Source organism: Sinocyclocheilus rhinocerous, unplaced genomic scaffold, assembly GCF_001515625.1.
Source record: "Sinocyclocheilus rhinocerous isolate Xijiao unplaced genomic scaffold, SAMN03320098_v1.1 scaffold2117, whole genome shotgun sequence".
Classification (NCBI taxonomy): domain Eukaryota; kingdom Metazoa; phylum Chordata; class Actinopteri; order Cypriniformes; family Cyprinidae; genus Sinocyclocheilus; species Sinocyclocheilus rhinocerous.
The window spans coordinates 1124832-1152762 of NW_015626361.1; the positions used below are offsets into that span (position 1 = coordinate 1124832).

The window sequence follows — 27931 nt, forward strand, 5'->3', positions numbered from 1 at the left end:
GGAGCACTTTTGATGTCTGTGGGACTGCAGCATTCAAAGTTCTTCGTAAATATTTTTAATATTTAATAAGAACTCATAATGTCTGTTGATTATTTGTATAATCAGTATTATTAATACAAATACTTTCCTATTGTCACAGTGGTAAAGTGTGCCTGTTTGCTACTAACATCTCTACACTGAATTGCATTCACATGTATAACCTAAATTCAGTCCATTTTATATTCAGCAGCATGAACAACCATTGCCCTTGATGGATGTCAAAGCATGAAACATCTACAGCTCATTTTCATGTCTGGTTGGTAACTGTGTTTTTATTAGTGCGCACAAGCGCAGCACAACAATCACATCACAGACAACGAAGCGAACTGCTAACTCATTTTCCCCTGCTGCATGCTTTAGCAGAGCATAATCAACACACTGACTTCACACAGCTCTTTCGCTCTCTCTCTCGCCCCTCCCTCACTTGGTGTCTTTCTCTGATACTAGTGGCAGATTGAGAGATCTGATACAGCTCTGTTTAGCACTGGTGATCAAAGGCCTCCGGCTGTTTCTCTTGCATATTTTGGCACGGTCCTCTTTTGTGTAAGAGACGAGAGAGTTTCTGTTATTCAGACACTCAATACTGTATAATTAACAACAGAGACACACAACAACAACACAAACATTAATACGGGAACATCGTAAAGTCAATTAGTTTTTGCTGGTGTGAGCTTGGTCTCACCTCTTTTGGTATTTGTGTCTGTGTGTTGGCATATTAATGTGTGTTTATGTCTTTCAGTGGTCACGTTCGACCTCCACCGCACCAGATCAAGGCCCCCAATAGTTCCCTCTCTGGCCTTATGTTGGCTTTCCTGTGGCATAATATCTCTCCATTGAGTCCTTCTCCACTGACAGCAAGATTCTGAGATGTCCACTCAACAATCACTCCTGGTTCTCACCGTCTTGCTGTGGTACTTAATTGGAAGTCCCCAGCGTCTCATAAGATAAACGTCGAACACATATAGCATCCCTGGTTCCAGTTCACCGACCACTGCTGTTGTGACTGCCCGACGTGGGTTCAACTCCTGGAAATACTTACAGAGGACTCTCTCATCAGCAGGACGGGACTCTGGGTCGATGCAACGATCAGTTGAGGTGTGCTTGCTGTCAAGTGGGATCTGCCTCCGATAAATGCAATAGAGACTCCGCTCTTCGGTACCCATCCAGGCCAGAGTGACGGAGTTGCAGGTCCGCAACTTGTTGAAAGACTTAATCTGTAGTGTGGTGGGAAACACCGGCACGGCTCGGCGGTGGTACGCCGACGACGCCTGCATTTTGAGACAGAATTTGGACTTGCTGGAATCACCTTTAGGAATCGTCGACGAGAAACCTGGATCCAAGGCCTGGAGCTGGATGAGGTACGAAGGGGCACTGTGCAACCATATCTGGGCAAGCTGGTGACCCACCTCCTGAGACGTCAAAGTCCGTCCTTTACTGGAAACGGTGACCTTGACTTTACTAGTGCCGTTGCAGGTATGCAAGGTAAGGAGGCCATTTTGTTGCCACCCGCGAGGTTTAAATCGGAACTGATCCCCCTGTAGACTGCTTGCGTCCCCAGTCAGGGTGACCCATTTGACCTGGCCTTCCCGTAAGGATGTGACGGCTGGACGAGCCTCCTCGTGCGTGCGGGCAAAAGTGCCGGTGTAGGCTGCACTCGTGCCATTAATCCTGTCCACTACGAACACATCAAAGTAGTACTGTGTATCCGGAAGCAGGTCTGAAACTGTGCACACACTTTCGATGTCCCTGCACACACACCCAGGGTCCTCAAACTTGTCAGTCGTGGATGATTCACGATCCTTGAGGGCATCTGGCTGCCGCCACCACCAATCTTTAAGTGTTGCCCACACAATCTCTTTGCTTTGTTTGTCCCTCCTTTGTCTCTTCTGCATACTCTGTATCTCCTTTCGGATTCCCTCATGAGCAGCGCAAAGATTTCGGTAGTTATGTTTGTGGTTGACTAAGACGCAATATTCATGATGTGGCCGGTGACCATCTTTAACAACTACGGATGAGCTTGGAGCCCAGTTTAAGGTGACACTGGTCATGCCCACCCCCAGCATGTGCACTCTGGGGTCCGACGGCAGCTCCGGGAAAGCCCCCGAGAGACCAGGACCTTCGTGGAGGTACGCTGACACCTGCGTGTCCTGTTCATTTGATTTCAGCCGCAGGATGTAGATGGATGCCGGAGCATAGGCAGGACCGGTGTAGGTGTCTACAGCATTGCCGGTGTAGGTGTAAATCCTAACCTCTCTTCCAGAACCTCTCCACCAAACCTCAGGCATGCTCTTCTTCGAGCTCCCTGCAGAAACGAAGCATTTCAGATCAAGATCAAGCATATTCAACAGACGGCTCTAATCAAAATAAAAACATTTGGGCGGCATGCACGGATAAGCCTGTTTTTTATGCAAACCATCATTACTTTTGTCTGCACACTTTTAGAGGGAATGTTTGGTAATCAAAGTGAATAATTCAAAGGTGTAGATGGGGACCCCTGAGTTCACAGTCTAAATGATTTATATGCACTTTATGACTTTATAATGCTGCTTTGCCTGCCAGACTAACTCCTAATTTCAGTACATGCACATGATTACGAAAGCAGAGTGCAGAAATGTAGTCACCATAAAACGCAATGCAACATCAAATCATCAGGATTATTCTGGTACTGTTAAACACATGAAGCAGATGTGTCTTCCAAATATTAATTAACATAATTGCTAATTGTAAAATGCTTTTTTGCAACAAAATAGATAAAAAATATTTTTATGCAAACCATCATTACTTTTGTCTGCACACTTTTAGAGGGAATGTTTGGTAATCAAAGTGAATAATTTAAAGGTGTAGATGGGGACCCCTGAGTTCACAGTCTAAATGATTTATATGTCACTTTATGACTTTATAATGCTGCTTTGCCTGCCAGACTAACTCTTAATTTCAGTACATGCGCATGATTACGAAAGCAGAGTGCAGAAATGTAGTCACCATAAAACGCAATGCAACATCAAATCATCAGGATTATTCTGGTACTGTTAAACACATGAAGCAGATGTGTCTTCCAAATATTAATTAACATAATTGCTAATTGTAAAATGCTTTTTTGCAACAAAATAGATAAAAAATACATTTATCTGTCTAGCATTATGAGTGAAAATTATGAGTGAATTAGTTTAATTTACATTTTTTAACATTTAAAGTTGTACAAATTAACATTAATGTATCATGCACGAATATCAGTTTAAAAAAACAACAGTATATTTATAATTACAATTAAAGGAATAGTTCATCCAAAAACGATAACTTAATTTACTCACTCTCGTGTCATTTTAAACCTGTATGACTTTCTTAAAAATATTTTGTTTAATGTTCCACAGAAAAAAGAAAGTCATTCAGATTTGGAACAACATGATGGTGTGTAAATAATGATTCATTTTGGGGATAACCTAGTTTAAAGTGCCCCTATTATGGATTTTAGAAAATTACCTTTCATGCAGGCAGTGTGTAATGTAGCTGTATGTGAATGTAAACAGTCTGCAAAGTTGTAAAGCTGAAAGTGCATCATAAATAAAGTTATTGTCTCTCAAAAGAAAGTGTCGACTCTGAATTGCTTAAATGAGTCGTTTTAAATTCGAATCCCATTTCCGAGAATTTCACACATCACAAGTTGCCACATCCGTTTTCGACAAGCGCTGTAAGCAGTAGACCAATCACAACAGACTGGGTCATCGGACCAATCAGAGCAGAGTAGCCTCACACAAAGGAGGGGTTTGGAAAGATGAATCTTTGAACAAATCGTTTGAGAGTCGTTGAGAAATAAGGTAAATTTAAATGCATTATAAGAAAATGAAAGTGTTTTTTGACCTTGCATGCATGTAAACCTGTTGTAGGGGACTCCCAAAACCAAATTATGAACCTATCAAATAGCATAATAGGGGCACTATAATAAATGCTATACATTTTTTTCTTTGTAAGCTCACAATACCTAATTCATAAACTAATGGTAACAAATAGACTCTCATTGTAAAGTGTTACTAAAAATTTTAATTAGAAACAGACGTGAATGTTTATCCATCCAGACTGTGCTTGCATATGCTGTATGTCTTTGTTTCTGTTTGACATTTTTTTCTTTCTTGTCTTCTCTCTGTCAGGGAAACAGCCTGGAGATTTGGAGATGGATAAGAGGAGAATCTTCTGTCCACAGAGGCCCTAAAGCAACACAACAGCAGTTTTACACCTGCTAATTAAATCAGTAAGCCTCAAGTGACTGCTTCGCTTCTTCATTAAAGCCACTGAAGGGATGTAACCCCATCTGCCCTTTGGATACAAAATCCCTGAGTTGTCTGTTAGCCCTGGTTAGGTCTATGCCAGCACTCCCAAACACAAACACACACGTACGTGTTTGCATGCATGCACAAATATACCTTCAAGCAGACACAATTCCATGAATAAGCATACATACACACACAAACTCACAGTGTGCTTTCTTAGGCGGTTTATCCTTCAGGGTCCGAACAGCCAAGCTCCATTCGATGGGCACTGCACAGGGGCTCACAGCAACGGACAGCAAATCGGCTTTCTTCTTTAGTGTGAAATACAGTCTGAAACACAGATCAGTATCTTTATGTATTAGACACAGCAAATATGATGTTTGGTGTAATTATTCATAAAAGCTTTGAAAAAAATCTATTTTTATATTCCATAAATTAACCATTAATAATAAATTAATCGGTCTAACAGTCTCCTTTACCAATATGCACCAGCCAAATCATGTCTCATTAAGACAATCTAATTTCATCTATTTGTATTCCTAATTTTTTAAACAAAAAACTAGTAAATGTCCCTTAATATCTCCTGAGACTTTGAATCTCACAATGTGGCTATATTTCTTATTTTGAATTTTATATTAAAAAAAAAAAAATCTTATTATATTTTTTTACTCTAAAGCAGAAACAGACATCCATAAAAGTCCCTCTATTGAAATTAAGCTGCAAACATATTTTGTTACAATCCCAAAGAATCCCAAAGACTTTAACTCATGACTGCCAACATTTATGAATAAACGTCTATTCAGTGTTCAGGAACTTGATCCACTCAGTCATATTATTATTTCTAGACAAAAGATAAGAGTAAAATTTAGAAATGTCCAGCCAACCTTGTGCTGTTCCTGGTACTGAATATCATTCAGAAGGATCTCAACTAGGGCTGTCATATCAATTAATCACGTGTGTATTTATATATACATATAAAAATACATATGTAAACACAAACTTTTATTTTGGATGCGATTAATCATGATTAATTGATTTGACAGTTTTAATCTCAACATTTTTTTTCAACAAAGCCTGACCATTTCAGTATGATCTTTACAGTTTGAGTGAAATTTAACTGTATTGTGAACATATGGCATCTATATTATACCAGCCAGTAACACACTTGTGAGAAGAAGGCTGTGAAGAGGGCATTAATTTTAAAGGAATAGTTTGCTCAAAAATTACAATTCTATCGTAATTTACTCACCGTCATTTTCTGGGGAGTATAAAAGGAGATATTCTGAGAAATGTTATATGTTATGTTTTTTTTGTCCATGCAATGGAATTCAATGATCGCCAAAAGTGTTTAGTTACCAGCATTCTTCAAAATATCTTGTTTTGTGTTCCAAAAATCATTAGGATATTAAGTAAAGATTATGTTCCATGAAGATATTTTGTAAATTTCCTACTGTAAATATATCAAAAATGTATTATCATTAGTAATATGCATTGATAAGGACTTCATTTGGACCAATTTAAAGGCGATTTTCTCAATATTTGGATTTATTTTTATTTTGTTTTTCAAAAAATTGACCCTTATGACTGGTTTTGTGGTCCAGGGTCACAAATGACGACAGAATTTTCATTTTTGGATGGACTATCCCTTGAATTATAAGGGTCAGAGAGAGGGTGAAAAAAGTGGTTATTAAAAACTAAATGATGACTGTTTTGGAACAAAGCAATGCACTTGGGGGGGGGGATTAATTCTAAAAAGTTTATGACATGGCGTCTTTAAATAACATGCCGCAGAGCTTCCTGGGGAATGTTTGACTGCTGTTGTTTGCACAGGTTGGTCTGCTAATGAAGGTGAGAAGAAACAAAAGCAATGACTCCAGAATGACTGATCCCTGATAAGCTTCTATCGATCCATCGCCGTTGTTTAGATATGCATCTCCACAAACCCTAATATTTACAGATCAAAGCTGATGCCAGGTGCAGCATCACTGTAGCGTGCTCTGCTCAGGCAGAAAACACATTCACTCCCCTTCCGTGAATAACATCACACTGGGCAGAATCTGGTGAACCTCCCTCGGTGCATTCTGGTAACCCCAGCCATTTGGCAACCGCCACTTCCTCTGACCTTGAAACCCTGCTTTGTGCGGCTGCCTTCAGTCAATGGTTTTCTGCATCTTCAACTGCTCATTATATTATTGCTATGGAAATAGTCAGACATTAGATTTAAGACAGCGTTTGTTTAATGTGATTTGGATCGCTTATTTTCATGTGGCTGGCACATCGGCATGGCACATGATCATAATATTGATTTCATTCTTCTGGTAATCAGGTTTAACTTTGACCTTGACAAACTACAACAAAAAAAAGGGTAATAGTTTTAGTTTGAGGGATTACTGGCAGGTACACTTCAGGTGTGTCCATCCCTTACCCTTTTAATGCAATAAAAGGGTAGAGTTTTTTTGTGGAAGGCACAGTTACAATCTGTTAATAGATTAATTAATTAGATTTATGATCAGCAGCTCCTGCCTGTGCATTGTGCATTGAAACTCATTCTGTTCTTCTCTCTCTTTCTCGCGCTCAGTCTGAAGCCTGACACCACCTCTGTTACGGGTGAGGGAGCAGTTCTCACTGTGATTCTCACTGGCTGCTAGTGTTGCTAATGGAAAAAGAAAGCTGCAATTTTAGCTGCTTGAATTCAGTGGGTTTGATATGGAGGAAACGGGGAAATCTGTGTCATAATTTTAAGCCCATTAACAAGAATCAAACAGATAGGAGGAAATAACTGACCCATCATTGATTTCAGAATGTCACAAAATGTTTGTGTTGCTAATAAAATGTAACTTAATGTCTTTACTACAGACTGTTCACAAGGGAAATATTGTAATATATCTTCACATGGGCTAGGTTTCCATTTGTGAGAAAATATCCTCTGGATTACTCCCCCCCATGTTTTAATATTTGCACCCTCAACAATGTTATTTTAGAATTACTGCTATAATATTATAGTAATTATTAATATTTTAAATTAGCTTTTGTTTTTATATTCAGTTTTTATTTTCATTTGAGTTTTTTTCATTTATAATATTTCTTTAAATCTTAAACTTTAAATCTTAAAGTTTAACAATAACAACACTGATTATAAAAGGCAGCTATTTCCATGTGTACTTTACAAACTATAAAACTTTATAGTGAACAAAGGAATATTATAAATTTGTGCAATATTTAATAATAATAATATCAAGAAATATTTACATACTATTAAGTAAATACTGCATTTTTTTTTTCTACACAGCATTACCCCATTGCGACCTCCTGGGTGTTTGAAACCCCACTGCTCTAGATGAGAGATATCATGTGATTTTCAGACGAGCCTAGTCCCTGCACTATAAGTGATCTCTCTGGAGGACTACAATGTTGATTTAAACTCTTCCACTCTTCCATTTCTTCTCTACAGTTAGAAGCAGCAAAACACAATCATTGTTTCTCTTTCATTTTTTTCCTTTCTGATTGGTACACTTGGCCCATTTTAGTGTACCTGCCTCTTATTGGAGAAATTGTCTTTATTTCCTCCGTCAGGTTTTACCTGCGAGTGCGTCCTTTAGGCAGATGTACTGGTGTGACCCTGTTTTCACTCAGCCATGTTGTGGGGTGTAATGTCACTTCATTTTCAGGTGCCAAGGCATAGATGGTGCTGGGACCAGAAAAGAGGGCCACGGCCAGGCAGAGACACCAGGAGAGAGCCATCCTTGTCCAACACAAACGACCACTCACTTACACTTGTCTGGAAAACAGAGAATGTCAGGTTTCAACAAGAGATAAGAGCTTTTAGAACGATTTTTCTTTCAACACTCTTTTTATAGAATATTTCACTAAAAACAGAAGGATGATATTAAAGAACAATGATGCTTTTCTTGACTTTTTAATTTGATAGAACTACAAGTGTTCAGTTCTCCCTTCATAATCTGCGCCTGAATTCCCATATTAGTATGTACTAAACTGGATTAAGAACTTTAGGGACTTACATGAAGTATGTGCTTGAGATCTGAGCATATACTACATCCGCCATGTGCACTGTCCTTTGACCACTATGTTCTTAACCTTTCGACCCATGACATACTAACAACAACACTGTTAGAAAAAATGTGCAACACTGAGTTTTAATTTTTGAGATTGAAAAAAATAATAATTTAACTACATTGTTACACAAGTACCATAAAAAAAGTTTTTTGACAAATTACTGTTGATATTCATCAATTGTAAGTCAGTTTGGAAAAAAGCTTTAAATGTTTTTAGTATGGCACTTGAAATAAGACATCTGACTCAAAGTTGTATGCTATTTTAGTTTTTTAACATTTAGAAACTAATGGTCCACGCGTTGCACACTTCACAATCTTCGCAGATGCAGTATGTCATGCAGACATTGTTTGCCTACCACTGTTCTACTCATTTGAAATACTTTCATTTGCATTCTATTTATTAGAAAAAAATGCATAAGCGTACAGACTGTAGTGAAAAGTTGATTTACCGTATCTTGTCAGTCAGTCCATCTATTTAGATTACAAACGGCTCATGCTTGGTTTATGAAAGCTGCAAGACAAATGAGGACATCTGGAAGTTTCAAAAGAGCTGATAATTCAGCAGATTTTTGACTTCATCTCATTTCACAGTGTAAATCCATCATACTTAAAACATCTGCCTTGTCCTTGATGTGAAAGTTAGAGATAAACTGTCAACTTTAAATTAAAATTAAGATTAAAATCTTCTAAAACCTGTCAAAATCCAACTTTGACGGCTGAAACTCACATTCCCCGGCTAAATCATGGGAAGATCTGCGCTCAGGGCTGATGTGCTAGATGACAGTGCTGTTATTTATCTCCCAATGTGCTGACAAACTGACTTGTGTTTCTACCGACATTCAGCACAAAGGTTATTCATTACGCCTGACAAGCGAAGAACAGAGCTATCAGTCAATCAGTTGATTCTCATACGCCATCTGTCGTGAGGGCAAGATGAGAGAGAGAGAGAGGAGGATGAGGGAGAGAGAGAGAGAGTGAGAGAGAGAGAGAGAGAGAGAGAGGGAGGAAAACGCGAGAGGAGGATGCGGGAGAGAAAGTTAGCCTCATCCCAGCTGATGATTCATTGATAGCAGGAAACATTTGCCTTTATTCAGAGAGAATTATTTATATGAGCAAAGAAAATTTGCTTTCCGCTAACACTCAGTGCTCTGCTTTGACACTCCACACACAGAGACGAGAGCGGCACTTCAGCGATGCCTGGCAAACACTCACTTGAATCTATGGCTCTATTTTTAACAGGCGACATCAAATTGGTTTACCGTGGAAATATAATTCAGCTCCTCTCATTATGTACGAACAGCAGGCTGCTTTGGTTGTATAAAAATCCATCGACAAAGAGAACAAAACCGACCAAAACAGCACCTGGAGGTAATCTGAACACCGCCGAGCGGCGGCTGTGGGGGAGAATTGAGGAAGTTTGAAACTCTCAGATGTTCAATCGGTGTTTATCTGCAGCTGATGGGCCCAGTGAAGTGAGTTCACGTCCCCGGGGAGAGAGAGGGTGCGATCAAAGCCGTCGTGCTGAAAAGTGTCCCCATAACAACACGCATGGTTGTCGCTGGGGAAACGTTGCCCCGTAGATCGGATGACAGGCGGTGGAGTGAACGCGTATGAGACGCGACGCGCTCTCTCATCACCCAACCTCTGCTTGATCATGACTGCTGAACAGGCCCTCATTAGAAACAGAAGAGAAGGATGGAGGGGGTGGAAAAGAGGGATGCAAGGAAAGTGTGAAGGGAGGAGAGAGAGAGCGAGATGGGAGCGGGAAAATGTCCAGGAAGATGAAGAGAGGGATTAAGAAAGGTGAAAAAAAGACAGTGAAGGTGAGAAAGAGAGGATCGGAAGGGGAAAAAAGAGGTAAAAGGGAGATTGAAGGAGGGAGGAGCTGAACAAGGGCGTAGGAGGTGAGAGAGAAAGACGGGAGGAGGAAGGGATGGAAGGAAGTGTAGAAGAAAAATGGAAGACAAAATTGACACGTCCACATAAATACGCGTAAAAGAGCTGGATAGACAGTCATATAACCTCTGAGTTAGTGAACCCCACGTTTGGGATAAATTTCCTCCCAAATTAAAAAAAGGTAATAAGAAATATTTTGCATTAAGAAAAAAAAAACCTTTAAATATTTTATTTGTTTTTGCATTGATTTTCTGCCAAAATCCTCATTATTGTTATGCCAAAAAAGCTACAGAATAAGTATATAGCCTACTATTTAAATGGTATTATATATTTTCCATATTTTTAATATTTGTATTATTTAAATATTTTTCAATTATAAAAATATTTATATCATTAAAATACTTATTTGAAAGTATTTACATACAATGGTAGTGTTTGCCGTATATTTCATTTAATATACATTTTAAAGAAAATGTTTAATAAACAACAACACCAAAAACTGGAGTAATAGGAGTGGGATGCCTGGACACATCATGATAATGAGAATTTTGCTTAATTAAAAATAATTTCATAATGCACAAATATTCTTTATGCTAAATATAATTATTTATGCAAAGTATAATTTCTGATGGCTTTTCTTTTGATTTCCCATGTCTTTATAGGACACAGTCTGTCCGTTCAGTAAATCTCACACCAGTTTTATTTCTCTCTTTATCTCTCAATCTCTGTTTACTGTGTTCGGCGAGCTCGTATTACTGTACACGCTCTCTCTCTCGCTCTGGATTTGTTGGAGAGCTTGTTGATGGCGTTGGTGGCTGTGGTGTCATGTGACACATGCTCTTTGCAGGGGTCCTGACTGTTCCCAGGGGAGCCAGATATAAAGAGAGAGAGAGAAAAAAAGGGAGAGAGGTGGAAAAGAGAGAAGGAAAGACAGAAAAGGACTCCAAACTTGAATGGTATAGAATGAAAACTGAGAACTCATGCAAAGATGTGGGCCATAGGGAGGTAAATAGACAGAGATGTGCTCAGACGAAGAGAAAAAGGGTTTAGTGAAAGACTGAGGGAGATATGGACAGAGCAGAAATATATTATGGTCACGAACTCATGATCTAATTGTCGACTTCAACAAGTCAAGTAACACTAATTGCTTTGTCTTTCTTTCCTTGCTGTCTTTGTCTCACTCTCAAAATTGAATTCATTCATGGCCATGCAATTACAATGCTAACGCAGCAATATTATGCCCATATTTACAGAGGAAATGTTATCATAAAATTTAACAAAATTTAGCTTTTTATATTTTTATAAATTTTTATATAATATTTTTACATTTTATATTATAATATTTTTAAAATATGTCATAATTGTATATTATCTTTTTTTAGATTTTATAATATAATATATATAATATATATTTTAATTAAAAAAATTATGTTATCAGATTTATTCAAATATTTTATTATGTTTTTAGATTTTATATTATTATATTTTTTATGTAATATTTAAATGTTATCAGATTTACACAATAATTTTTTTTTACAAAAACTTAAAAAACTTAAAAAACAAAAAAAACAAAGCTCTCACTCTTACTGGCACCATGACTATTATTATTTTCAGATATTGTGATTCAGTTTGGGTTTCCACACTATGAGGAGTTTGTGAGCCCTGTTCTGGATTTCCCTGAAACTGAACCACCATTCCAAACCACAGACTCTCTCACCGCTGTACTTATGGGCTATTTAGTGGTCAAAGAGACATGAGTAAAGACACACGCATAGAGAGGATGATCCCAGTCTCATGTTACAAAAAAATGGGAAGAAAATAGAGATTGAAGAAAAAGGTCTCCTATATTAATAAACATTCGTAAGTTTTTTCTACAGCGCAACTTGCGTTCAAAATGTACAATTTATTACTTTTATTTTTACAGAGAATTGAACCCATGACTTTGCCGTTGCTAGCACCATGCTTTACTAGCTGAGTCCCTGACATGTAATCACAGACGCACAAACATGCAATTGCATGTACTTACTTCAGCCAGCGCTCAGGACTTCCACTCTGAAGAAAGAAAGGAGGGGAGGTGAAGAAGAGCAGAAGTAAACGGGTCTGATGTCTTCTGCACTGGTGCTCAGAGTCACAGAAACTCCCCTGTCCTGCTGGAGTCCTGAAGATGGAGGGAAAGAAAGAAAAAAAGAAAAGCCCTCCCACCCTTCTCCTCTCCTCTTTCTCCCTTCTCCTCTCTCTTCTCTCGTTTCCTCTCCTTTTCTCTCCTCTCTTCTCTCCCCCCGACCCAGATCGGTGCAGTCTGATAACTGAGGCGCGCTAGTCAAACAGACACATGCGCATGTGGACTGTGTGTATGTGTGAGAGGGAGAAGAGATAGATGATGGATAGAGGGATGGAGAAAGTGTCTGGTGAGCGCTGTCATTGCAAAAGGGATGGTAGTGTGTGTGTGTGTGTGTGTGGAGTAACTGCAAAGAGAATTGGGGAGGGTGTTTGGAGATGTGTGTGTGTGTGTGTTTGAAGATTACATAGGGATGTGTTAATTACATTTAGGGACCCACACCAAAGATCATTTCCATTAATTCTCATAGAAACCCAAACCATAAACATCTTCATTACAAACAGTAAAATAATTAATATCCTTTTAGATTTCTTGTTATTTTAATTTGTCCCAAAATTGCAATTACCAGAATGCTGAAAAATCTCTTTAACATTACTGCCAGCCTACCGAAAAAAAGAAAGAAAAGAAATGTAAAATCATAGTTTAAATTAAATTAAATTATTTAATTTTTCTGCCAATAAAAATCTAAATCAGCTTCAAGTCTAAACTTATTTAATTCTTTAAAAAATACTGTATTCCAATTATTGGAACAAACATTGACAATAATGGGAATGGGGTGTCATAACAACATTATAATACAAAAAATATGTATATATTCTTTGTCCTCTTATTAAAACATATTGTCATATGAAAAAAAAAAACATCTATGAAACCTATTAGAAATTGGAACAATTTCATATTAAATTCAAATATATATCTAATCCATACAAAAATGTATGCTTATACATAATATATATGTAATATATTTTTGGACATATATGTCATGTACATGTATGCATCCTAAATTTAAATAAATAAATATATATTGATATTATACAAGTGAATATAAAAGATAGACATGTATTTAAAATTACTACAAAAACATACAGAAATATATGTATGTATAAAAATGTATGTTTTTTTTTGTATATATGTTTTAATAAAGTTAAATAATAAAATATATCGTGTTGACATACAGTAGCTCCTACATATAATACCATGTAAAAAACACATGTACATATACAAATTTTATTATGGGGATTTTATATATGTAATAAACTTATATCTTCATATACCAAGAGAATGTATGTATGTATAGGAAACATATATGGCAATATCACTGTTGATATAGGGCAATATGTATTACATTACGTACTGGCACAGACATAGATATAGATATCGGCCTATATTTATCATAAATACAAGAGTGCTGAACATAAAGTCGCTCCACAGCACACACCTGAAGCGTGGGTGTGTGTGCGTTTGTGTACGTATTGTTCTAAAGGTCAAGTGCTCTTCTCAGAGAGATTGAATATGTACATGTAATTGTAAGTGTTTTTCCCGAACTCGACACTGTGCCTCTCTCCTCCACACAATGCAATCTCTCCATCTTCCACCCCTCCCTCACGTTCTGTCCATCCTCCACAGCAGAATGAAAAGAGCTATTTGCATTGTGTGTGTGTGTTAAGCATGTCTCCTGGGCCTTTTTGAATGTATTCTATGGGTGCTTCAGCTATGCTATTGAAGTAATGAGAACACTCCACCCATCTGGTCATTGTGTGCATGTGTGTGTATGAATGTTTGTAACCCCAGATCCAGCAAGGAGTTGCATCGCTCACAAGTAAAACCAGAGCTCACCCAAGACTCGAATTTCCTTGACCAATAGGTATGTCCGGCCAGTAAGAAGTGATTTTCTGTGGCAGGCCGCCATCGGTGGCTTTGGTTCAGGTCAGGACAGCAGCACAGCAGTGACGAGAGGAAACTAATATGACTGACTGATCGGAGTCCTAATGAATCTAGAATGTTCTTGATCGTCATGGTTATGCTAAATCTATTGTGGAAAGAGGACATTCATCCTACAAACCCTTCAGATTATATTTCATGTTGTCCTTGATTATTATATTTTGTTTGCTCTCGGCTTCAGAAAGTGTTTCCACTAAAAGGAGGGTGTTTGGAACGTGGGTTATAATGCCTAGTCATTAGTGGTGAGATATGTAAAGCGAAACTTTTGGCCTCAGTTCGGTGATGTCTTCTTTCTAACCATCATTTAGACAAAATGACTCATTTCAGTAGGTAAATGTGAGAAAATGGGAATAAACAAGTGAGCTGCCTTGCTGTCTTCTGTTGGCCTAGACAGGCAGCTGCCTATGAAGTGTGGCCCTGTCCCAAATGACAAACTTGATGTGTATTTGCAGACTTGTGATGATCATTGGTTTACATGTTGTTCGTATTTTACCCGGGAGCAACAGTTTAAATTTAAAATGTCGTTATGGATTCTTACAAACGCACAATTTTTTTGCTTCACGAGACGTTAGTTGATAGATTGGAGTGGTGTGGATTACTGAGATGTTTTTATCAGCTGTTTGGACTCTCATTCTGACGGCACCCATTCACTGCAGAGGATCCATTGGTGAGACAGTGATGTAATGCTACATTTTTCCAAATCTGTTCCACTGAAGAACTTGGAGGGTGAGGCCTAAAGGCTGGAATATAGGCCTACTACACGATTTTTTCCCCGATTTAATGTCTGGAGAAGATGATGCTGGTTGTCGAAATTCAGACTCAGATTTTTTAGCCTCAGACTATGATTCCATCCAGTCGGAGGATATCAAACATTTGATATTTTCAGCCGATTTTAGAACACATATTCTTTTCATTTGTCATGTGTCTCCTAGCAACAAGGTGCACGTTTCTGCGCGAGTTTGTTGTGATCGGAACAACTTTAAAGTCTGGTAGTGTACAATCCTTTTACAGGAAAAAGTACAGTCATTTAATGTATGATGGACAGTTTTTCCTCTGTGACTATTACAAAGTCGGTAAGTGTATGATGCCCAGTGTTTTAAAATCTGTTCAGATTTTAAAAGTCGTATAGTCAGCTACCTGGCGGCTCCAGGATTTTTTTGTTGGGGGTGCTAACGGGGGGTTTAACAGTTCAGAGAGGTGCTAAAAAACGAATTAAATTGAGAGAACGTAATGAATGCCTAAGCTTCAGCTAAGCATGCAAATTCAGCCACTTTGTGTTTTTTATATACAGCAGCTTCAAAAAAGGCATATTTTACTTTTTTTTTCCAACTGCCAAATATGACACTTACAAATTAATACAATTTATGAACACACATAGAAAAGAGTGAAAGTAGGGATTTTTTTCTTTTGTTATTATTTTCTTTTATTTATTTATTTAAATTTTTTTTTACACATATCTATTTACTCATTATTTTTTATAAAAGGGCCCATACATACAAAGCTTGCCAAAAGAAGGTTTCTTAGAAGGCAACAACCTTTGCATGCATGTATGCTATATTACAGTATTTAAGGAATGAATCTCACCAACTTGTCTAAAAGATCTTTATTTTAAAGTATGATGCTTTAATTGGGCCAGTGTTAAATCTTTGGGTGTTTGGAGGTGGGCCCCACACTTTTGTCCCCCCGGAGAGCTTGGTGAGTGCTTTAAATGGGTCTGGCCCACTTCAAAATCCCTTTGAACTGCCTGAAGTCTGGCTCTCTGTGATACTACCAGGGTTTTGAAGTTTTGATTTATAACTGATTAACCTTTTGGATTTTACCAGAGATACTAAAATGACAGACATGTACATGAATGCACACATACACGTTCCATCTTCTTCTGAGTTTCTGACTGGTGTTCTGTCTTACTCGCTCTCTCATTCTCCTTCACTGGTTCGTTTTTTTTCTACCATGCAGAATTTCTGTTCACTTGTGTTCTTTTTAATAATTCATTCACCATATTTGCTGGATGTTTCTGTCTCTGTACACACACACACACACACACACACACACACCTACAAGGTATCTTTAATTAAAATAATTGAATTTTCAGGTTTTATCAATTATTTATGGCTGGTTAAAGGTTTCTCACAAATGCAGCCCATTAGTCCTATAAAGACTGTTAGCGTATTAAATACTATATCGTTCCAGTTTGGTGGTTATGATGAGAAGACCTCTGTAACTCAGGACAAAGTTCCTGCATAACACAACACTGCCAGAAAGAGAGAGAAAGAAGGGATAGAGAGAAGACAGAAATGAAAGAGATGTGATAGTGGTCTGTTGATAGTGATCCGAATTTTAACAGCAGATGACAAACAGTTGCCCATCTGCCCATATAAAACTGGATTCTCTCCAGGGACCCAAAAGACAGAGTGAGTGAGAGAGTATATATATACTGTATGTGGAAATAGTATATCACATCACTATTTTGGAACATTTTGTGCTATTTTTCATCTTTAGGCTGCTAAAACTTTAGTTGACTAACTCACAGTTTTTGTCATAACAATAAAGCACACTAAAATTGAAATTGAAAAAAAAATTCAGAAAAGAACAGAAGAGCGGAAGAAACAAAAATGCTGGTGATTGAGGGAAAAAAATGTACATTTAGTGTTATCTTTAATCTTTAGTTGACTAAATCACTTTAATAAATCTTAATCTGTCTAAATCAATTAGTATTACCATTTTAGTTTATTCCCTTTATAAAATTTGTCAATTTCAAATTTTGTTAGTTTACTCTTTCAGTTATATTTTATTTTTTATATATTATATTTTTAGTATTATAAACATTTATATTATGTTACTATATTTTATTTCGAATTACAGAAAAAGGGGAAAAATATGGAAAAAAAAAACCCAGAAGAGAGGAAGAAACAAAAATGTCAGTGATCGATGGAAAAAAATTCACTCATAAATCTTCAGCTGTCAAGTGCATTGTCTTTTTAACCAATCAACACGTCACTTTTACCCAGAGTTCAGCTTTACCTCAGTGTGTGATGTCATGGTTGCAGCAGGTCATGGGGTCACTATGATCTCTCGTCCAATGGGAGTTTAGTGTATGACACATGTACATGATCTCATCCATACAACAATTCCATATGGATCTGTTATTCCTGCATCTGCTTCCATTACAAAAGCAGGATAGCTGTCTGTGTGGCCTCAGAGAGACACTAGAGTTGTGACCAGAGATGGGGTGTAAGGCTGAAATGTACGTGTATATGTGTGTGTGTGTGTGTGTGTGTGTGTGTATGCTGTCCTTGAGTCTGAAGCAGAGCATATGACAATAGATCTCTTAATGAGATGGTGTGTGTGTGTGTGTCCTGAAACAGTTATAGCTGATTGATGGGGAGGGTCTCGAGAGAGCTGAGGGGGGCCTGATTTGACCCCAGGGGTCGTGTCTCCCCACTAGACCTCATTTCATTTCATTTTTACCAATAAAAAGACTCTCTCTCTTCTTTCTTTCTGACTTACATTCATTAAAGATCTGCCAAGCTTTGAAATGTTACTGAAAATAGATCTATTATCATGCTTCTTATCTTCTTAAGCACAGACAGGACTCATTCCTAAACACATGCACAATAAATGAATATTCTGGGTTAAATACAAGTTAAGCTCTATTGACATTAGAATAGACAATAATTTTGACTAATAATGCAATTACAATGGAAGTCTATGGGGCAAACACATGATTGTTACATACTTTGTCTTTGACACTGAATTTGCAGTTCTGAGATTTTTTTTTACACTACTGTTCAAAAGTTTGGGCAAAAGTAAGACTTTTTTAAAGAAATGAACATGCTTATTCAGCAAGGATGCATTATATTGATCAACGTCACAGTAAAGATTTTTACATTATTACAAAAACAAATCAATAAATGCTATTCTTTTGAATTTTCTATTCATCAAAGAATGTTTCATAATGATTTCAACAAAAACATTAAGCAGTACAACTGTTTTCAACATTGATAATAATAAGAAATATTCCTTGAGGACCAAATCAGCATATTAAAACGATTTCTGAAGGATCATGTGACACTGAAGACTAGAGTAATGATTGCTGAAAGTTAAGTTTTGCCATCAGCCATCAGAGGAATGAATTACATTTAAAATTATATTCCAATAGAAAATGGCTAAATTTGTTGTTGTTTTGTGTGTGTGTGTGTGTGTGAGTGTGTGCGCAAATAAATGCAGCCTTGGTGAGATAAGAGATTTCTTTTGGAAAAAAAAATCTTACCAACCCTAAACTTTTGAACGGTAGTGTATTTTCTAGAATGGTAGTGTATCAAATTTTGTTTTTTGACAAAATGAGTAAGAAAGTCAATATAATTTTTCATGGTAATCAATAAAACATGTATTTAGGTAAGAAATTAGATAGTACTGTATACAATGGACCAATAATTATCGCAAATTATCTTACCAGTTTTCATGTTTTAACTGATATAATGTTCATCTATCACAGTTTTATATATATATAAAAACCTTTCATCAAAGTTGTCCTAAAACCAAAACAATACCCGTTCTTGTCTTAGGACAACTTTGATTAACTTTTTTGATCCACTTCAAATGTTGACTACTGTATATATATATATATATATATATATATATTGACAGATATTCAAGTCTGAATGAAAACATTTACTAAGGCAACAAAGGACCAAACTACATTGCGTATTAACAACACAAGAATAAGAAAATCACAGCACACATTAAACTCAAAGCATAACCTCAAAATGTCACAACTCAGAATGATCCCGCAACACAATGACGGATATCAAACCGCACCATAAACCAAAACAATGCAGAAGATGCTGCCAGATGAGATGATTCTTGACTGCACTACAGCTACAGGAAACCAAACCCACTTTAAAAGATACAAATGTAATGAGATCTGATTATTCTGCTGCACTTCCTGGGGTCACATAGACATGGAAAAATCGATCTACTTGTTTTCAAATGTTGAGAATCAATTTTTCACACTTGGCAGACATGATTGGAAGCGTTTAGTGTTTGGAAAAGTGGAAGACATCAATGATCTATAAGGGGAAGTTACTTTGTGGTGGGATGCCATTTAGTTACTCTCCTCTTTTTCTCTTTCCATCTAACAATCTCTTCCCACCCTTTATCACACCCTTCTGCAACTCTTTCTCTCTCCCACGCCCCTTCCCCCCGCCGTCTCTCTCTTTCTGATCCATTTTTCATGCTTCAATCTATTTTCTCTCCTTACTGTAACTTGTCCCCCTCCCCGTCCCATTCTGTGAGTGCATTATGAGATCCTCTCTCTCTTTCAGTGTCCTTCCCTTTCCCCGTCTCTCTGCCATATTATCTATTCCTCTCATCCCTGCTCACGTAGTCTTTTATCTCTCTCATGGGCCATCCATCTCTCTCTCCATCTCTCTCCTATTAAACACCACCCCTCAATTAATCTGCTCTCCATCCCTCTGTTTAAGGTTATAGCCCAATTCCTCTCTCTCTCTCTTTCCCTCTCTGCAGTAATTGCTTGTGTGATCCATGATACATGCCGCTGTCCCTCAAAAAGCAGTTTTTGTTGACTAGATTGCAGCACTGAGTCCCAACATATACACAAATACATGCGCAAAGCAATGAAAAAGCAACAGAGATATTTAGACTTTTATTATGTCCCATTTTTGTCAGACTTTAAATATAACAGAGGTGAATCAACTATTATAACCCACTCTTTTAGATATTTCATCCCCCCACTTTTTGGGCAGTCATTGTGTTTTAAGTGCTTTGATTTGCTTGGCTGCAAACAAAACAGAACAAAAAACAAACAAAAAAACTATATAGCTGGCAAATAGTCAAAATTAGCCATGTATTTTGCAAAAAAAAAATATATATATTGTACATTTAAATTTTTTTTTTACCTAATACTTTTTAGAAAATAAAAACTTTTATTCAGCACGTATGCATTAAATTGATCAAAAGTGACAGTAAAGACATGTATAATGTTACAAAAGATTTCTATTTTAAATAAATGCTGTTATTTTGAACTTTCTATTTTAATCCTAAAAATATTAAGCATAGCAATTATCTTTTTTTTATCATTATAGTGATGATAATAAGAAAAGTTGATTAAGTAGTAAATCAGCATATTAGAATAATATCCAAAGGATCATGTGACACTGAAGATTGGAGTAATGGCTGCTGAAAATTCAGCTTTGCCATCACAGGAATAAATTACACTTTACAATATATTCAAATAATAAAAAAAGCGTTATTTTAAATTGTAAGAATATTTCACAATATCACTGTTTTACAGTATTTTTAATCCAAAAAATGCAGAATGTAAATGGCTAGCTTTCTAGAGGTATCAATTATTATAACTTCTAGATAAATGTCACCTAGTTAATTAATATTCATGAGTCAAGCTGATAGGTTTTAAAATACAATTCCACCCGGATAAAGCATCTAAATGTAAAGGTTGTTGTCTGGGACAGGACACAGCTTTGGTGAGCCCATCTTCACGGCTGCGGTAGAGAGAAGAAGAAGGGACACGATGTGTGTGTATGTGTTTGAACATGTTTACACATGAGAATCTCATATTCAGATGAAACAAATATAGACTTACACATGAAATCCTGAAACCAGCGTTCTGACCGGTTAACCAGACAGGATGTCCACTCCCTCAGGATCACCTTCTTATTCTTGTTCTTGTCACATGACCTACGCGCACACACACAAACACCATATTGTTGAAATCTACAAGTGTAGTTCTACTCTTTGCCTTTGTCGCTCTTGTTTTTGATTTCTACATCCCCCTACGTCTCTCTCCGCTGCTATCAGCCGTAAAGGACACCACTCACATTAGAACAGTAGGAAGGCAATAAGCATCAACAGCTTTGAATGAGAGAGAGACAGAGATTGAGAGGAAGAGCGAGAGAAGAGAGATTGAAAGAGGATGAGAGAGAGGGGTGGGTGACATCCTGAAGGCATGTGTACTATAATCAGAAGGGTGCTGGGGAGGGTTTGCAGTAATATTATGCAAATACAAAGAAGGTCAGACAGGAGAAAACATCACAAAATCACAGTGGTGAGGTGATTGTGTGTCTCCATAGGCACTAGTGTCATTTTCTGTGTGTGTGTTACTGGAAGAATCTTTGAGCGCAGTGCTCCAGTGGCATCCGCTTATAGTGAAGCTTTCTCAGATCTCTCCTGCTTAATTTCCCGTCCCTGTTACGATCCAACAGAACAAACCTTCTCTGAAAAATAAAGGGAGAAAATAGACGGAGAGAGACAAAAGAATAAAGGATCAGGACTTAATGCTTTTATCACAAATTCACAACTGAATAGAAAAGAAGATTCCCTAGCATCCATCGGCTGAGATAACTTTTTATGGGTGTCTGATTAGAAATCATAGAAAATGACTTTGAGATTTATTTATCCTCATTTAACATTTAAATTAAAGTCTTTTGAAGTACTTTACAAGTATTATAGTCAATTAGCCTTCGATTAGCCTACAGGCTTAAAATAGTGCTGACTGGTTCAAAAAAGAGTTACGTCCCAAATGAGGCTATCATACACTGCACACTTACACTATACACTATGTACTTTGACATAGAATGAATTTTAGAAGGGTAGCGTGACTAGCGTCTCAAGGGAATGCTTAAAGTTGGCATGAAATGGATATTCACACTATCTATTTTCTAAATGCATGTTATTGATCTTTTTGTGAACAATTCATCTATACATGTGTTTAATAAAAAAAAATGGTTTGAGCTTGTAATTTTAAATCAGAATGCTGTAACTCGATCTTTCGGTGAAACAACAGACTTCTCTCTGATGACGTAAACTAGATTTCTCTGATCTTTTCATCGTCATAAACCCTGCCACTTCTCTTACAATCGACTGCAAGCTCGCATTCAGATCTGCCTCCATCCAATCAACAATCAGTGGATTGAATTAACTCTGTACCCTATATTTTTTTCTGTTCAATAATCTGTTTCACTTGGATGTGTCACAATACTGAGGAAAATTCTTTTTTTTCCATTTGAAGGGATCTGAATGATGTGTTGCCATTAACTTTAGCATGATTGGCCTCTTTCTTTCCACTACATAGGGAAATCTTTAAAGGATCTTTCGGTTAGAATTAAATTCAGAGTAGTTGTTATGGTTTTATCAGGGTTCCCATTTAATAATTTAAAGATAATCAATGTGCAGGTGATCAATAATAGGAGTTTTTTTTCCCAATCAAAATACCCTAATGGTATCAATTTACTTGCCTGAAGTTTAATCTTGAGACATGCTTGGAAGTGGATGGTTTGTGGATGTACATGAATCAAGAGTTTCTTTTGACTCTTGACATATTTATGAATCTTGACATAAAGCATCACACATACCACAATTTCAACATATGTTGTAAAGTATTTGAATAGTGTGCGTGTGTGTGTGTGTGTGTGTGTGTTGAAAAGCAAAAATGCATGCAAAGTGTGAATGATCTAAGGATGGCATTGGCCCTATGTGTAAGTGATTTGAGTGAGTTCAGTGTGTTTCTTTGTGTTACCTCTGCAAGTTGGGTTCGCTGGGTGTGTGTGAGACAGCTTTGAGAGGGAGCGGCTGGTGTGTATCTCTCTCCCATTCTGCTGAGGAGTAAGAACCAGTCCAGCAGACGGTACGGGAACTGACCGAACTCTTCCTCAGAGCACTCAGCCTCGCTTACTGACAGGGAAACCACAAGAGTGTTTTTAGACAACATCACTCGACAGTGATTGAATGTGCATTTAAATATAATGAAGCTAAAACTTTTTGTGTGTGTCAATACTGAAACAAAAAACACAGTAGAAATCATCACAGAAATTCTAATGTTTTCTACTACAAATATCATTACAAACATTACAAACCATCAACTATTAACCATTAAAAAAATTTAAAAAATTTAAAAAATGGTTTCCTTTAGTGTGTTTTGGGAAATATTCCATTAGGGTTTAGCGGTTTTAATAAGTCACCAATAAAAGGTGACACATTACCAGTAAAGACCCACAGGGATCAATACATTTTCCATTAAAACCAATACAATTCCCATTATAAACAGTAAAACCATTATAAATTCTGTGATGGTTTCTGTTGTCTGTTTGTTTTTCAGCAGGGTGTGTGTGTGTGTGTGTCTTTCTACCCAGACAAGCTCCACTATGTGCCTTGCCAATGCGTCGTTTTTTGCGGCAGGCCTCCTTGTGAAGAAGACACTCGTTGCTGTACGTCTTCCCCATAACGCTGCACACTGCTGCCCCCTGCCTGTAGAAAACAACATCCACACACAAAGTGCTTCTCGACTGGGTTTGTTCAGCGTTAAAACAGCAGGTAACAATACTAAACACAAATAATACAATTCAACAAACCATATAATTGTGCAAAAATAGCTAATTTTGTAAATGGAATGAGAAAATGCTCTTCATATTTTTTGTTGTTGACATCACAGTCTGTGCGTCTTATCAAACTGTGTACTATTGTGGCATAAAATCATTTGTCACTTAGTAGAAGCAGCCAAATTAGACAGATGCCAACATGGACAGGTTGTGCCATCAAAAAAACATGAATACAATTACACAAGTTAAAAGAAAATACAGACTGCATTAATCTCACTTGCAGTGAGGATAAAAATAGTTTGTGCCTATCAGTGTTTCGAGCAGTGAACTGGCATGAAACCATCAAAAGAGACATTTAGAAAAACCAAAACTGTCGATTTTAACATGTCATGAAGGTACATTAATACTAATGAATTTCAATATATTTATTTATAGACTTTTTTAATTAGCCTACTTTTTTAATGATAACTAACTTGGGTACTAGGCTCACCACTTGATGTAGAAAGAAGTAAAGCTATTGTTAATGAATCAAGTTTAAAGCTGTTTAATTGATTGTTTTAATATGTTTAACTACATACGGTATTGTAAAAAAAAAAAAAACATCTCTGCCTGAGATGTTTTAATAAAATGTCATATTATTTTTTAAACTATATCAGCATTTTTAAAGTGGGTTCCCTCAAGCACATCTTCTCTTTTTCTTTCTTTTTTTTTTTCTGCATGTGACATTTATCTGCATTAAAGATTAAGTGCACAGAGCGAATATACCAGTAGTTAGATGTCTGGGTTGCTGGTTTGATTCCAAGGAGTCTGTGAGCCGCAAGGAGTGTCTTACGTCATTATTCTGTTCTTAATCATGACACTGAGCTCTGAGCTGCACTGTTCATGCCACTGGCTCACTGTAAGTAGCTTGCCAATGAAATCAGCTCAGGTGTCTTGGAAAATTGTTATTAGTTTGTTGGAGTGTGTCTTACCGTGGGCAGGTCTTTGGACACATACATTTAGGAGCGAGAACTCCCCCCTCCTTCACTACTTGGCACCAGGAACCAATAGGACTGTGACATTTCAACAACTTACACAGGGATTCTGAAGAGGAGAAAGAAAGAAAGAGAGTGAGTTTAATAGTAAAAAGAGGAAGCAACTTTGTATACTGAATAAATAATGTTCAAAACCAGTCATAAAATAAGAGTGACATTAAATAATAATGTCTAACCTAATGTTAGATTACGTCTAATCTAACTCTAGCCCTCTCTATTCTAATTCTATTCTTTAAAAAAAATAAAACACTTGTCCCTTTTAGACTTGCTCTCTATTCATTTGCTGCTTGTTTTCTTTAATAAAAAAACAACACTAGCTTTCTAATCTTTTGTATTCTATCTGTTTTCTTTTTATTTATTATACTATTAACAAAAGCAAAAAAGGCCTCTAACACTAGCTTGCTCTATTCTTTTTCTATTCTATCTGTTTTCTTTTTATTTATTATACTATTAACAAAAGCAAAAAAGGCCTCTAACACTAGCTTGCTCTATTCTTTTTCTATTCTATCTGTTTTCTTTTTTATTTATTATATAATTTAAAAAACCCTTGCTACATGTACTGCGTTAAGCTAACTGAGACTTGTTATAGCACTTGTATATCATTGCTCTTTTGTTGATTTTGATTGCTTCTATTGTCCTCATTTGTAAGTCGCTTTGGATAAAAGCGTCTGCTAAATGACTAAATGTAAATGTAAGTGTAAATAACTCTCACCAGGATCCACTCTGCCCAAATAAGGCCTCAACTTCTCTTCAGCCTGCCTCTGTTTACGCTGGGCTCTTCCACCCTTACACACACACACACACACACACACACACACAAACACACAAATAAAGTTATTCACATGGAATGGGTTCTTGTATATAAAAATGTGGAGGACATTTTTGCTACATACATTACCATTCAAAAGTTTGGGTTTAATATCTAATTTATTCCCGTGATGGCAAAGAAATTTTCAGCAGCCATTACTTCAGTCTTCAGGGTCACATGATCCTTCAGCTGTCTGTTAGATTCACTGCTTTTATAGTAAACAGCAATGAACTGTAATTTATTTTTCAATTTTCCTAAATTTTTTTCTTGATCTTTGAGATCTTCAAATATATGAGAGAATTACTGAGTGTGTTTAAGGCTTGATGGATGAGAGTCATATTGCGAGAGCATGTGTGCAGAAATATGCTTTAAAAAAAGGGAGAGGCACATGAATGAAGAATGCATGTGAAATGAAGAAGCATGCACATTTACAGCAGTCTGTTAACCATTATGGCAGAGTAAGCGTGAAAGCTTTTACAGTTTTTACAGACTTAGACTCACTTGTAAACTCTACCTCTCTTTTAACTCTTTTGGACTGATAGTATTCTATGATAAACTTTTTTTTTTTTAGATTTAAACATTTTTTAGAAAAATCAATACCTTTTTGCTTTTTCCACACAGCATGGAATATTTTTCATAGGGTATTTTTCATTGGTTAAATTTAACATTTCAAACAAACATTTGAATAAATAAGTCATTTTTTAATTTGACTTACAACTGCTTGTTAAAGCCATGTTTTAAAATGTAGTTAAACATCACAATAAAATAAATTATTCAATTACTTTCTAAATTGACAAATAGACATATTTGCACATTTAATTAATGTTATAAAATGCTGTAAAATAAAACAATAAATAATAAATTAATAAATAGGCTAATTTAAATGTATTTTTGAAATTGCATTTCAAAAACGCATTTGCCAATTGCTTTTCGTAATCTTAATTTATTATTTTTTCATATTTAAAATAAGAGCACATTAGCAACATGTTCTCATGAAAGCAACTATAAACCACTTACCTTGACGACACCAAGGTGAAGGGTAATTGTCAAGAACAACAGATGACAGAGCAGATTCATGGCTCATGGAAGGACGTGTATGGATCTGAAACATGCATTTAACAGGTGACTTTTGAAGTTTCAATCCGGCAGAGCTCTGACTCAGACTCTCACCCAGAATGCACTCAGATGTATAAAAAGTTTGTTTCTCCAAACGAAAACTTTCCAGAATGAGTATAAGGGAACGGCATTGTGTTTAAAATTTAATCATTATCTCCCAAAGATTTGAATCTTCTTGAGGATATCGTGAAAGATGTTCTTTTTCATTTCATCAAGAAAGCACAGAACTAATGAACACTGCACACAAGACATACAGAAAAAACAACGTCCACACAAAGAACTACACTATCATATCAACCTGATACGTAAAAGAAATCGTAATAGAAAGCATAAGAGATCATACTTATAAATGTGAAGATAAAAGACAAAGCACAAATCTTAATCAAAGCTGATTCTGTCTGATCGCTCTCCTCTTTAAATAACTCACAGTAGTCTCAGTATTGTGTATAAGCCCCGGAGTGCTCATTAGAAGTGTGTGTGTAGAATGGAGTGGCCCCATCACTGGGAAGTCATTACTGTATGTTACGGCTCAGAGCAGATAGAGTTACTTTAACAGAGCAGTCGTCCTGACAGAATCACCCTTTCATTCCTTTGCCATTTCTTTTAATTGGTGTAAAAATTCTTACCAGAGTCTCTCCGCTCTTATGATCTCTCTTTTCGTGCCATTTAATCAGTTTGCCTACTTCTTCTACTCTTTCTCTCTCCGTATTCCCTCTCACACTATCAGGCAGCCACATACCTTTCTTTTCCCTCTGCCCCTCCTTCAGGTTTGTCTTGTTTCCCCCCATCTTCTCTCGTCATTTGATAAATCTATTTCTACCGTCTCCTCTTACCTGGCACTCCACTCCTCCATTTCCTCTCCTGCTTTTTCTGGCTTCACCTGAGAAGTCCTTAATTAGCAATCCATTAACAGCATGAATGCACACACACACACACACACACCCACACACACACACACACACACTCTCACTCACCTCCACTTACACATGGACTGTGAAAAACATCTAAAGACAGTGCAAACTTGAACTCTCTCTTTTCTCTCCTCCTACTTTGTACTGCGTTCCTCCATCTGTTTCTGTGGCCTGTAAATCTTTTTGTCTGTAAAGTAATGCCAAACTCAATGAGAACCAGAGCTCTTCCACTCTCTCTTTATCTTTTTCTCTTTCTCACATACACACGCACATAAACAGATGAAATCGAGGGCACTGGGCCGGATGGCATGAGTCTAAAACTATGCTTTGAAATTCCAAAACAAAACTTTTTTTCAAACTGTTGAGTATGTAATAA

The 27931-nt window shown here is 36.8% G+C and overlaps 2 protein-coding genes across 7 annotated transcripts; both read right to left on the reverse strand.

Annotated features, from left to right (window-relative positions):
- Positions 1-298: 298 nt before the first annotated feature.
- On the reverse strand, positions 299-8045 carry LOC107712053 (protein NDNF-like). The gene is made up of 3 exons (XM_016517183.1): positions 7885-8045; positions 4510-4634; positions 299-2341 (listed from the first exon to the last, which is right to left on the reverse strand). Exons 1-3 carry the CDS (start codon positions 8043-8045, stop codon positions 915-917), a joined length of 1713 nt encoding a protein of 570 aa, XP_016372669.1. The 3' UTR covers positions 299-914.
- A 12560-nt stretch (positions 8046-20605) lies between these two features.
- LOC107711903 (SPARC-like protein 1) lies at positions 20606-27602 on the reverse strand. 6 transcript variants are annotated; one of them, XM_016517020.1, is made up of 9 exons: positions 27478-27602; positions 26546-26630; positions 25433-25505; positions 24658-24769; positions 23497-23615; positions 22888-23042; positions 21474-21586; positions 20956-21050; positions 20606-20854 (listed from the first exon to the last, which is right to left on the reverse strand). In XM_016517020.1, exons 2-9 carry the CDS (start codon positions 26603-26605, stop codon positions 20796-20798), a joined length of 786 nt encoding a protein of 261 aa, XP_016372506.1. In that variant the 5' UTR covers positions 26606-26630; positions 27478-27602; the 3' UTR covers positions 20606-20795. The 6 variants fall into 6 exon arrangements, with proteins under 6 accessions (XP_016372506.1, XP_016372492.1, XP_016372485.1 ...); XM_016517006.1 differs by having other exon boundaries at positions 27384-27602; XM_016516999.1 differs by having other exon boundaries at positions 27271-27602.
- Positions 27603-27931: the final 329 nt, after the last annotated feature.